This window comes from Scomber japonicus, chromosome 4, assembly GCF_027409825.1.
Source record: "Scomber japonicus isolate fScoJap1 chromosome 4, fScoJap1.pri, whole genome shotgun sequence".
NCBI classification, from domain to species: Eukaryota; Metazoa; Chordata; class Actinopteri; order Scombriformes; family Scombridae; genus Scomber; species Scomber japonicus.
In genome coordinates this window covers 15,627,111-15,640,003 of record NC_070581.1, presented here as the reverse complement: position 1 = coordinate 15,640,003, position 12,893 = coordinate 15,627,111, and the positions used below count along the sequence as shown (strand labels likewise).

The 12,893-nt window shown below is 43.4% G+C and overlaps 1 protein-coding gene across 3 annotated transcripts in view; it reads left to right on the top strand.

Annotated features, from left to right (window-relative positions):
- The first annotated feature begins 1,020 nt into the window (after positions 1-1,020).
- samd11 (sterile alpha motif domain containing 11) overlaps positions 1,021-12,893 on the top strand; it is a 51,239-nt gene continuing 39,366 nt past the window's right edge. For 2 of the 3 annotated variants that reach the window (XM_053317188.1, XM_053317187.1), the window contains exons 1-2: positions 1,021-2,126; positions 3,282-3,373. In XM_053317188.1, coding sequence (XP_053173163.1) covers positions 1,427-2,126; positions 3,282-3,373 — 792 coding nt within the window. In that variant the 5' untranslated portion in view covers positions 1,021-1,426. Of the gene's footprint in view, positions 2,127-2,353; positions 2,406-3,281; positions 3,374-12,893 lie in introns of those variants that run through there. The other variant, XM_053317189.1, reaches the window with a different exon arrangement.

Sequence of the window (12,893 nt, the reverse complement as noted above, 5' to 3'; positions counted from 1 at the left end):
CCTCTCCATTTTACTTATTTCAGAGCATATGATATCACATCTACTTCTGTTTCGATATGAAACTCAATCCAGTTACAGCGTATGTTTAACATCAGTTGCACTGGGTTGTCAACAGGTTTCTCAGGGCTTTGATGTAAAAACTCTAGTAGCTTTTTCAGATTTTTTTGACATCTAAGTACAACTTGTGTAAAATATTTGACACTGACTGCACCACACACTGTTTAGTAGTTTTAGCAGCGACTCACTGAAGCTGGCGCAGCAGGTGAGCACAAGTTGGAGAAGAGAGAACAAGATGGCGTCAATGTAGGTGGAGTATAACAAATAGATGGTTGGATTTGGACACACAAGGCGAGCATAAAACACCCACTGTGTGCAGGCCTGATGTCGGCTGATGTCATGGATAGATCTGGTGGCCTGTGATGTCTGTGATCCAGACCATCTCTTTGTTCAAAGGTGAAGGTTTGATTCAAGGCTGCTGTTGTCAGTGTTTGGCTTTAAAATGGTCTCAAATGATTACATAATGCTTTTAGGAGGTAATATATGTATGTAGAAACTGTTGGCAGTTTGAAGCCTTGTTTAAGGTCTGGTATGATTAAGCTCAATGATCAACTTTTGGGGGGATATGAGCAAGAAAATGTTAAAAGATTGTGTTGAAAGTGTTGTTGAACTTTAAAATACTCGTGTGGTCTTTTATGAATTGAATACGAAGACAGCTGTAAAAACGTGTTTTAGATTCAGTGGCATGGATGGAAATGACAGTTTACTTCCCCAAGCTCACTAATGATGGTGCCTCCATTTTACGCACTGAAGCGCCGTCCCTCACAGTCCCCCTCCTCCTCTCCGTGGCTCTCGTCGAGCCTCCGCTGTTTAAATGGGCCAAGTTGAGAAGCGGCAGAGAGTGCAAATCTTGTTTGGTCTGGGTCTCTGAACTTCAGCGTGACTTCAACGACATACACAGGGGTTAAAAACAACTCTTTCCAAAACTTTCAACTGTATTACTGTTGCGCAAAATACAAACCCAGGAATATCGAGCCTGATATTTATATGGCGTACGTTTCTGATTAATGCCATATGCCACATTTGTTTGAGTAACAGGAGACATGTACTGTTATCAGTTTCTTTTTTTGTTGTCTTCTGTGAAATGGTATCCTGGCCACGTGTTAACTCATAACTGAATCGATTTGCGTTTTTATTTTTTTTAAATATTTTTTTTTATTTTTTTGGAAGATTGTAGAGCGTTACAAAAAAAATTACCTCTAACTAGTAGAAATATAAAAAAATATATATATATTTCTAATTTCCTCCAAGGCAAAGAAATAAGAGGCACGACGTGTAGCTGCGACTGGTAATGATCACTAAGGTAACATAATGTCCGGGGCTGAGGGCTACCCAGCATGTCAGGTATTAACAGAGCGAGTGTGATTAAATGTGGGAGGTAGGAGCTGTGAGGCTGGCGGAGAGCGCTGCTGCCGCTGCGAGCTGGAAACTACTGAATGGGAATCTATCCGGCAACTTCACCAGACCTCTGTCTGACGGCGACACGGGGGCTCTGCGTAAAACCAAGCGGTGCGTCTCCAAGTCTGGGTCAGCCCAACTCACAGCCGGAGAGGACGCTCAAGTTGGATCGGGCGAGCAGCTTTTCACTTGTTACCGGCGCTCGGCTCCCACTAACATGCCTGCCATCAAAAAGGAGAGGCTGGATGGAGACGACATGGCATTGACTGCGTTCAACCAGTCCGAATACCTGGCCCCTTTAAATGCCACCGCTATCCCCGTGGTGACCCCGCATCCGCCGCCTTACGACCACATTTTCGCCCATCACCGTGCGTACTTGGGGCTCCACGACTCGGCGCTGCGTCACCAGCACCTCCACCATCACACGGACGACTTAATGCTGGAGAGGTTCTCCTCCATCCCCGACTTTCAGCCTTTCTTCGACAACGGGGAGCCGTGCATCGAGGTGGAGTGCGGGGAAAACAAGGCTTTGCTTTACATCAATAAACTGTGTCAAGGTAGCAAAGGACCCTCAATTAAATACAGGGGCGAGTGGCTCACCCCCAACGAGTTCCAGTTTGTCAGTGGACGAGAGACTGCCAAAGATTGGAAACGGAGTATAAGACACAAAGGTAAGAACAACCATCAGTGTCCTCACGGTTCGTGGTTAGAAAGGGACACCTTACCATTTATTAAACACTTTATAGACGCAGCTTATTCTGGGTACAAAGTTGGATCTCGTGGTTCGGTGCTGAGTTTTGGAGTGAAAGGGTTACAGCAGTCAGTGCGTAAGGGGACAGATGAGAAAAGGCGCATATCCTCCACTTACACTTCGAGGCTTTGACACAGAGTTTGGGCAGCGATCTTAACATCAAACCGGGGCATCAGGAGTAGGCTGCACCGGGACTGAGGTGAAAAGCATTAATACTTAGATAATACAGTATGTTATAGTTCAATTACTTTTTCTTTTTACTCATTATGGGATGGATTGCTCCGTTAGGTACAGCTGCACTTGAGCATCGGTGTCGACACTTTTACGCATCGCATTTTGAGATTTTAGATAATAATCATTTTGTCTGTCCTCTTAACAACAGTTAGTGTTTGATGTCGTGATAAACTTGCATCCAATTATATGTTCAGACTGTTATTGAATGTACAGCTGTTGATGCATTTTTGTTAGTGCTTTTTCTTACATCAACATTAGCAGCATCAGTCCTGTGATATTGTTCCGGTATTTCTTTTTAAATGATTATATTTAAAGTGTAATATCTGCAATAATTAGGCATGGTGGACGCACCCCCTCACCACACACACTCACACAGGCACGCACACACGCACACACACACACACACAAGGTTACTAGGCTGAACTGACACACGTAAAGATGTGTGGGGGGAGGATGTCGCCCCCAGGTTAAAATGATAGCCAAATAGTTTAATATACCGATTCTTATAGACAGATGACAGTAGGCTACTGCCTCTCTGGCTCAGCACACTGGACTGTGGGGAGAATTAAACTTCATGGCAAACATGTAGAGAGATAAGTCAATTTCTTATGCAGGTACAAGCTCTTTCAGTTTATTGGATGTTTTTTTTCATAAGGTTCTTCTTAAAAACTTTGAGTCTTGAGATGATGGGTTGAAGAAAAGGGTCCATATTCCAGCAAGATGATAATACCTTACTATATGCTGTGTCATGGAGGCGATGAGATTACTGACTGATAAGATTATGTTTTGGTCCATACTCTCTTCTATACACTGAACGTGGCTCATTTCTTATTGTTTGCAGGGAAAAGTCTCAAGACTCTTATGTCCAAAGGAATCTTACAGGTGCATCCTCCAATCTGTGATTGTCCTGGTTGTCGAATTTCATCTCCAGTGGTAAGAATATTTCATCTTCTGTTATACTGGTGTTACTGCTGTACCACTGTCTGTCTGTGCTTGTAGCGTCAATGTGTTAACTGGGAGAAACTACCGAGGAAATATAGATTTAGTTTGACTCGAGGACAACTTCTTGCTACTGGGTTGTTAACTGTGGTCGTCAAGAATTCACCTCCTTGGTGAAGGTTATAACTTGTCAAAGAGTACAATGCTGGGGGATAAATCAATATAATACAAATATCTCTGTTATCTCTGTTTATTATCTGTTATGGTAGTATTGTATTAAAGCCTAAAACAAGCTTTTTATAGTTTAGCAATATAAATGTTTTTGATGATTTTAGCTTGTACCTACTTGGCTGTTGTATTAAATCAAGTCAATTATATTTTTTTTAGCCCAAAATCACAATTATTGAAATCTTTCTATCTCATATTTAAGTGTGACAATACGTTGGTATCGTCCAGCTCCACATGCATGAATCAGTGGGTGAGTGTGTAAGAGTGAGAGTAAGAGTATATTGGAGCATTGCCTTTCTTTGTAACCTTGATGGTGAAGACCCCACAGGCACACATGTCAACTTTGACAGTAATTTCTCTCAGCATGAATATCAAATCCACTTTCGGCCTATCACAGACGCAGAGTATCAAACGGCCTTTTATTCACAGGCATTGAGCTGTCCAGTATGGCTGCTTGATGTTAGGTGTCGTTGGTCGAGGGCTCTTCTGTCCCATTGAATCAGTTTCCTCACCTGGCTGCTGAACTTTTGTTTGCCTAGTCCTTCTTTCAGGGCTTGGCCAGGGGCTCGATGCCAAAACCTCGAGGCCTTGCAGGTGTGTCACGATTACGGCATCACCACTCTGTGTGTGTATGTGTGTGTGTGTGTGTGTGTGTGTGTGTGTGTGTGTGTGTGTGTGTGTGTGTGTGTGGCAGCTTTGAGCAAGCACACTGCCGGCTCACCGTCGCCAAATCTGTTCACACAGGTGCGGCGGGTTGTGTGTGTGTGTGTGCGTGTGTGTGTGTGTGTGTGTGTGGCTGTGTGTGTGTTTTTATCACCACGGAGCGCATCTGTCGTCGCTCCCAAGCACTAATCTTGAGGGAAGGGTGTAAGAGGCTTAGCGAGCTACTGAGCGTGGCTACTGCTGATTATTGTGTGCGAGGCACGCAAGGCAAAGGCGGTTTAGATAAGCCGGAGGTGTTTGAGTGATACAGGTAAACTGGTGACATTTTTCACAGCCAAGAATGAAGACCTGTACCCTAACACACAGGGTTCAGCCAAAACGAATTACCTGGGGGAGGTAGGGGGGCAGGAAAAACAGATGCTCATGTCTTATTTTATACAGAAGGATTTGAGAATCTGAGCGTGTTTGCTTATGTTTGGGCTCATTACAGATATCGGAGTGATTGGCTTTTGGCTAGTTAAGGCTTGTGCAGTTCAGACATCAAATGCAGCCGTGACAGAGTGAAACTTTGGTATTGACGTAAGCAGGGATATGAAGGCCTTAAGGTTGTTGTTGTAGACTCGTCTCCCTCTCTCTCCTTCTCTCTCCCTTTCCTTGTCTAACCCACCAAGTGAATACCACCATAACGCTCTTGCGCACATGCACACGTGCGCACACGCACACACAGGCTGAGTATGTTGGCAGTTCCATGCGAGGCGGTTAGGGTTAGGCGGAGGAGGGAAGGCAGCGGGACTTGTATGGCCTGTACTGGCGTCTCCCTCTCTCCCCACTGACTCCCCTCAGGGCATGGCAGCCAGCACTCCCTCACTGATGAGCTCCCTCTCTCTCTCTCTCTCTCTCTCTCTCTCTCTTTCTCTCTCACACACACTCACACACACATTGCACGCCTGCCTACTGACACAAATTACCTCATGCAGACATTTATTTAGAAAGTTTGACGGCTGAACTATGAGTGATCTTGTTTCGCTACAGGCATGAGGCAAGCAATCATAAAAAGTGCAGCTGCTGGTGGGAAGACGTTTCACCTGCCTGCTCAGAACTCACGGAAGATAATTTGCTGTGTCGGCTCGGGCGCAAGCGGTTTGTAACGGCACGACACAAAATTGAACCGTTGTTGCGCTCAACAGTTTAGGGTTTTTAAATATGTTGATAATGTTGTGAACTGAAATCAGTTTATGATTGATGAGCTGTTGATAACTAGCTGTCAAAGAGTGTTTACCTTTCTATCAAGCCTGCTATTATGCGATAATCAGGTGTTTAAATGATTTCTTGGTCCTGGCAGCGTTAACTGTTATTAAAGTTGCTCCATGGAGTTGTTAGATGCTGCTAACTGTGTGTCTGGGACTGAATGTCATTCTTTTGCAAGTATACCTATAATACTCGAGTGAAGTCGTGTGTGTGTATGTGGAAGTTTATTCATACTGTAGCTCTGTGTGTATGTGTGTTTTTCTGTTCATGTGTATATATATATATATGTACGTGTTTGTCTGTATCTGTATCTTTATACGTGCATGACTGTGATTATTTGTAAGCTCAGGATGGCTGGCTGACTTGCTAGCTGTGTGTGTGCATGTGTGTGTTTGTACGTACGCATGTGTGTGTGTGTGTGTGTGTGTGTGTCTCCTCCCGGGAGAGCTTGGCTTCCTCTGCTCTGTTATTTCAGCGGAACTGGCGGAGGCCGGGAGGAAATTACACTCCCCTCCTCCGGCTCGTAAAGACCTCCTCCAATCAAGGGCTCCTCTTGCAAAGTGGAATTAAACACACACACGCTCACACTCACAGATATCTATGTAGCACACGCACAAAAGACAGACACACAGACTTTTGCCCATAACTTATAATCTGCCTCATTGCATTTCATAATGTCATTTCCAATAGAGTCGATGGAGAAAGACAATTACAATGAAAGTGAACGGGTAGAAATAATAGATGTTGAGCTGTTATATGATGTCTTCATAGATCACTGACCTACTGTACACTCCTTCAGTTGTAGGTGTTGTGTGTTTGCGCGCGTACATGAATGTGTGTTGCTGAGGCTATGTTGCTATGGTAACACCGGAATCGGCCATTGGCCCAGAAGTGTGCAGAACTGTGGTTGTGTCGAGTGTTTTGGTGCACTTTTGTGTATGTTTCTCGGTGTATCGGACAAATTAGAGATTAAGTGAAACTCTAATGATCCGTTCATTTGCCGTGGATCTAAATCTTGCTGACAGAGATCAATATGAATTGGAATATGTCATAGAAATACATTGAGGAACAGTCACACACACACACACACACACACACACGCAAACATGTTTCTCTTGTTTTGTTTTTGTGAATAAGTCAGTTAAATGAAACACTTTGATTTATTAAAATAGCCTCTGCTGCTGTACACTTTCAACAAGATACTACAGATTGACAGAGTGCTCAGTGTGTATGTGCTAGCTTGTATGTATAGTCTTCTCTTTGTGCATGTTTGCTCATTATGAGTGCATGTATTGTATACGTGTTTGGGTGTGGACCCTGTTAAGAGACAGCTAAAATAAGTTGGAGCATCTGTCTATCAGCCAAATGTGGTTTATCACGACAAAGCCAACGGCGATATTTCTAACAACCCTCCTCCCAACATCTGTGCGTGTGTGTGTGCAAATGTGTTTGCGTGTGTTTTTTGCCATGTGATTTCCTCTGATAGCTGTGCCTCACTCTGTCACATCAGGCCTCTGCAGACAGGACTGCTATGTTGAAGTTTTACATTCATACATCCAGGAAGTAATAGTCATTGATTCACAAAATTCAAAGCAAGTGAACAATGAATTAGACAAGCTAAAGATAAATATACATTTTGGATTTGAATACATTTTTGTGATACAATTTATTACCAATAGTGTAGAGGATACTCAGTACATACAAAAAAAGTCAATATAAGAGAGATTAAATACAAATAAAACCTAAAACACTGAATTAAGGTTATTCTTTTTACATGAGCATAATCTGAGTTGATCTTGGTTTCGTTTCCACAGTGTAGCTGATGCTCATCGTTCAGATTATTGTCGACTTTATTTCATAACTTGAGTGTGGGCGCATATGAACTTGTAATTTGTCTGAACCTTACCTGAGTCGTTCAAATCTATTTCTTAACTGTCCCAGTGTATTTAATGGATTTGTTCAGCTTTAAATGAGTTTCTTGGTCAAATTTAACCCGACCAAACAACAGAAAACCTCAGTTTCATTTACGAACCACATCCTCACACTTGCCTCCACTTCCCGTTTGTTTGTCTGGGGTGAGAAAGGGCCAGTTGTTACCTGTCCGTATAGACCCCTGCAGAGCTCGGTGGGCCTATCCAAACACTGAGAGGGAGAGAATAAGGGAGGAGGAAGGAGAGAGAGAAACAAGAGGGAAAGGGGAGAGCGAGAGGCGCGCTGGCACGCTTGACTGCACCGCCACTGACCTCCCAGCGCCGCCCCAGCAGTCCCCCCTCCCTTCCCCGCCACCTCGCCGCCTATCTCCCTCTGTGCACCGCTCTCCCCACCCCCCCCACCCCACCCCGCTGCCCCCATCCCCCATCCCTCCCCCCTTGCCCTGTGCCGCTCCACTGGGCTGAAACTGCCCGCTCGGCTCAGCGCGTGGGGGCCGAGGGTGCAAGAGAGCATGAGCGTGTGTGTGTGTGTGTGTGTTTGTGTGTGTGTCTGTGTGTGTGTGTGTGGGGAGGAGGGGGACTTGGTCGCATGCCTGTCCGCCCCACAGTGCTTTTTTTTTCTCTCTTTCGCTCACACAGCCTTGAACAACCAAGTGTTGCCTAAAGTCTGTACTTAAACCGCATACACACGTGCACGTGCGCACACACACACACACACACACGCACACACATATACACTGATATCCAAAATCAGATTTATTTTGCCAAGTATGTTTGCGCTCATAAGGAGGACTCAGGCTGTATTTAGACATCAATCCAGTATCTTAAACTTGAAGGAAACAACTTGCTTTTACAGGTGTCTAAATAACTTCCTCCAACCCAACTTTATACAAAACCTTAAAATAATTGACTGAAAATGTAAGGCCAAGCTATGTAGTGTTTTTAAAAACAAATAATATATCACATATTCACTAAAAACTCAAAGATACAAATCCGATTTATCAAGTTGCACCTGTTGATGATGCTGATGTGTGATTTTCATAGCAAATCAAGAACAATACAGTAAAAGCCATTCACAAATACAAAAGTAGACACTGTCTTTGATGTAGTATGAAGTCGCAGAATATCATAGTTTGTGGCTTTAACTGAATTAGATGAAAATGTTGCTAATTATGTTTATGTATGGTCTGTTTGGTACCACAAATAATGACATCATTATTGACGAGTATAAAGTTGATGTTTTCCTGTTACATCCTAGAGACACGTTGAATATATATACAGCTGAGTTGAAACAAACAAACAAGCAGTAAATAAAATATCAAACTCATAGCGGGGTAAGAGGAATGAATATGGATTTATACACATGTACAAATGAGTGGTTTTGCACAATAATGAGAAGTATGTGATTATAAATGAACATACCAGTGTGTTAACCTGCTTTTGGCGGAGTGTGTTTGTATGCAGACTATATGAGTATTATATTTTTATGCCAGAAGAGTTCAACATGTTTCCAATTACACGTTTACAGACATATGCTGTGAATAAACTTTACTGTTCATGCAGATATTGCTGTAACTTTGTTTATGTGCGCACTAATAATTTGATCATAATCATATTAGGCAAATGTAAGTCAGCTTTTCTCTATGGAGTATAGTTCGCCTTTGTCGGATTTCTTTCACTTCAGGTTTTGATTCTGCACATGTAACAGAGAGGTCATGGAGTACATTGGATGCAAATGGCTCTTTCTATAAACAAACAGTGTCATGGCTGGTGGCTAGAGGTGGTCAGACACAAAATATAACTAAATTATTTCAGGATGATAGTAAAAGAACTTTTAATGCCACAACGGACACTAGAAGTAAGAGAGACTGCATTTAGGTGCTTTGTTAATTCATCAAACCGGAAATGATAACGCTAATAAGATAATTTCTACAAGCGACTGCATATTCTTACAGATATTATCCCGACTATCAAACATCACCAATAAACTTTATTATTAGGTTACTGGGGAAATCTGTTCACTGCGAATCCTGTAAACACTTTAATCAAACTGTTACTTTAATCTGATTATTCACAGTAATCCGGTTATAGCCGTCATGTTTGCATACTAGGTGATCTCAATTTGACGAAAGCTGACGAATTCACAGCTAATCACCCCTCAGAGGTGCACCTGTGAAAATGTCAGAGTGGCTTTGCGTGCAGTGAAGTTAGAGACAAGGAGGTGAGACTAAACAAGTCAAAAAATTGCAATTTGTATTTCGTGATGACCTGGATCTCAGGCTCACACAAACACACAGCAGACAAATTGTTTGTTTTGGCCTTGTTTCAGAGCTCTTATGTGAGCGCAGTAATGACCGATTCACCCACCCACCCACCCCCCTCCTCACCCCCTCCTCACCCCCTCCTCACGCTCTTTTTCCCTCTCTCCTTCTCTGTCGTCTCCTCATTCCCCCCTCCCCCTTTCCCCGAGTGCTCGCGCCAAGTCGGCCCGCCATCCCGCCTACACACACACACACACACACACACACACACACACACACGCACACACGCACACACACACTGCGAGGTAACGGCAGACAGGCGCGTGACTCATTAGGCATTCGTCCCCCAGGGGGATCGCTGGGGGGGCGCGTGCAAGGGAGAGAGAGCGCCGCAGCTGCAGGAATGTCACGGGCTGCTACCGCTGTGTGCGCGCGCGTGTGTGTATATGTGTGTATGTGTGTGTGTGTGTGTGTGTGTGTGTTCACTAATGCTGGTTGGAGCCAGCGGCAGGGCGCTGCACCTTTCAGGAAATAACAGGAGAAAGAAAAAACACTTATTAGTCCTCTTTTCCACCAAGAGCTTATTTAAAAGTCTGAAATAAATATAGAGAGAAAACATTTGATTGCTTTTATAATTTTTGCTTGATTTTTAACGCCTTCACTGACCAGGACACAGCTGTGATATTAGCCTATATTGTTTTCCACTTAACACATTACAAGAGCATTTTGTTGCTTTTAATCCAAACCCATGCTAAGAATTTGTGAACTCAAGAAGCCGCCCAAATGAGTCACTGGAATTGGTGCTAATGTGTGCACATTGCTCACCAGATTCATGTTTTTCTTTGAAATATTAAAGCTTTGTTTCTCATTTCTAGTAAATGAATAAGAATGTATGCAGAGGATGTTTTTTGGCCCTTAAAAGACTATATTTAGAGTACTTTTGACCTGTTGACTTTGACCTCTACATTGTGTCCAGTAAATATAATCCTACTTCACTAAATTGCATTCACTGCCATTCAGAGACTTGAGGGCAGTGGAAATAATCTGGCTATTCACTAAAACTAAAATCACAGAATTAATCAGAATTAAAAATAAAGATATTGAACTCAATTCAACTTCTCATGCTTGTTTACAATTAAACATTGTGTAGTTTTACCATTTCAAAGTAGTGCAATTTCCAACTTAAAAAAAAGACAATCATAACCTTAAAAAGTTATAAATTACAGAGAAATATTATGATTTTACAATATACTATAAACACGTGAAAGTAACATGTTGTCCCATTGATTGGCCTAAACTACGTCAATTACTGATTAATTGTATCATGCATTAAGAGGGAAAAAAACAGACACATCTTAAACAATATCAGTGTGCCAATATAAATAGAACAATAAGATTAATGAAATAACAATTTCACTTAAAAGTTGAACTTTCAAGTGTATGGTCACAAATTATCAACATGAAAGGAAGTGAATGGTGTTTAGTTAGGTAGCACTAGCTTCTTAAAGACATGCTGGGTAATAAAAAGTAGATAGTATGGCTGTTTAATGTAGTGTACATACATAGATCTCTTATGTAATATGAACACCTGCACTGCTGTTTGCCTGAACTTTCAGTATCAGACTTGCATTAATCTGTTTGAATCATTCAGCATTTTTCAGGTGAAGTTCAGTTTCCTAGGTTTCTCAGAGCAGACTGTGTCTATACTGTGATACTGTACTGCTGGAAAGTTCCTGTAGTATTGTTATTATTGTTATTATTATTATTAATGTTTGAATACTATATGTACTGATAATACCATCAAGACCATTTTAATTGCCTGTCTTGATTGTGTCAAATGCTGTCAGTGTGTCTGTGCATCTGTATGTCTATTTTTTTTTTTTTTTTAGTGTAAATGTGAACACCAGATATATTTCTTGGCTGCCTGTCAGACAGAAAGCGTGGGAGGCGATATTCATAGAGGTGCTTTTAGTGGGACTTTTATGAGAGACTTTTTTCCATGGCTGAAAGGAGGCTGACCACACACAGTAAGGTTGCCTCAGCTCTGCGCACACCCGTGTGTGTTTGTGCGTGCACGTACGTGCCTGAGCGTTCTTCCTTTGAGCGCTCCTACGTGGGCTGCCAGGGGTGTGTTTTGCTTCATGTTTTGTTTCGGAGAGCCCTCCCCCGTGCTGCGGAAGTGTTGCCGGAAGCAGTGGGAGCTCACCCCCAGTTCTGCGTCAGTGCCACTAAAGAAAGGATCGGGGCTTTCCGGGAGTAGAGAAGAGGGAGGAAGAGGGGGGGGGGGCTGTCAGCCTGGGTATGTCACGGCCATGTGGGTGGTTGTCTACACTCTCACACACACTCAAATACACAGCCACAGTCACGACTGCTCTTAGACAAACTATTCTTGTATATACTATATTGCTGGCATGCTCCAAGTAAAATCCCCCGCTTTGGAGGGGATTTCTAAGGAACAGGAACAGGTGTGTGTGTGTGTGTGTATGTGTGTTTGTGTGTGTGCGCGTGTGTGTGTTTATGTGTGTAGGTGGAGTGGGTAGTGCGCATGTGCACTTGTGTGTTTTCCCGTATGATCTGAAGAGAGCAATAAAGAGTCTTGGAGGTGGAGAATTTGTATTAAACAGATTTGTGTGTCTGACGATGTAATGGTGGTTGCATACATGCAAGATAGTTGTTCTTGATGTGATGATTCACCCCTGTCACCCCCCCCCCCCCCCCCCCCCCCCCAAGCGCCCTGTTGGAGCTCCAGCACTGACTTCCTAAAGCAAAGGCTTGTGTGGAAGCAGCAGAAATATTAGAAAGTGATCCAGTGTCCTCAAAAGCTGGAGCAGAACTTGTAGAAAGCTGCGACAGGAGAGAAGAAAGGAGAGAAACCTCTTTTCTGGCACGACACGAAAAAAAAGAGAGAGAAGAGAAATGTGCAGAACCCTTTGGCCTGCTCATCCTGGGGGATGTTTTCATCTTTCTCTCCCCCCCCCTTCCAAACTCTTTTTAATGTCTGCCATTTGAGAGACTCCAGAGGGGCTGCACCTGTTTGCCTCTTGGCTAGGAGCCCCCAAGTCCCTCCTCCTGCCCCCGCCTGCCACTCATGCTGCCGCGCCTCCTGGGATGGAAGGAGCGAGGGAAGGAGGGAGAAGGGAGGAGTGGTGGAGAGAGGGGTTGCGTGTGGTGGAAGGGATAGCT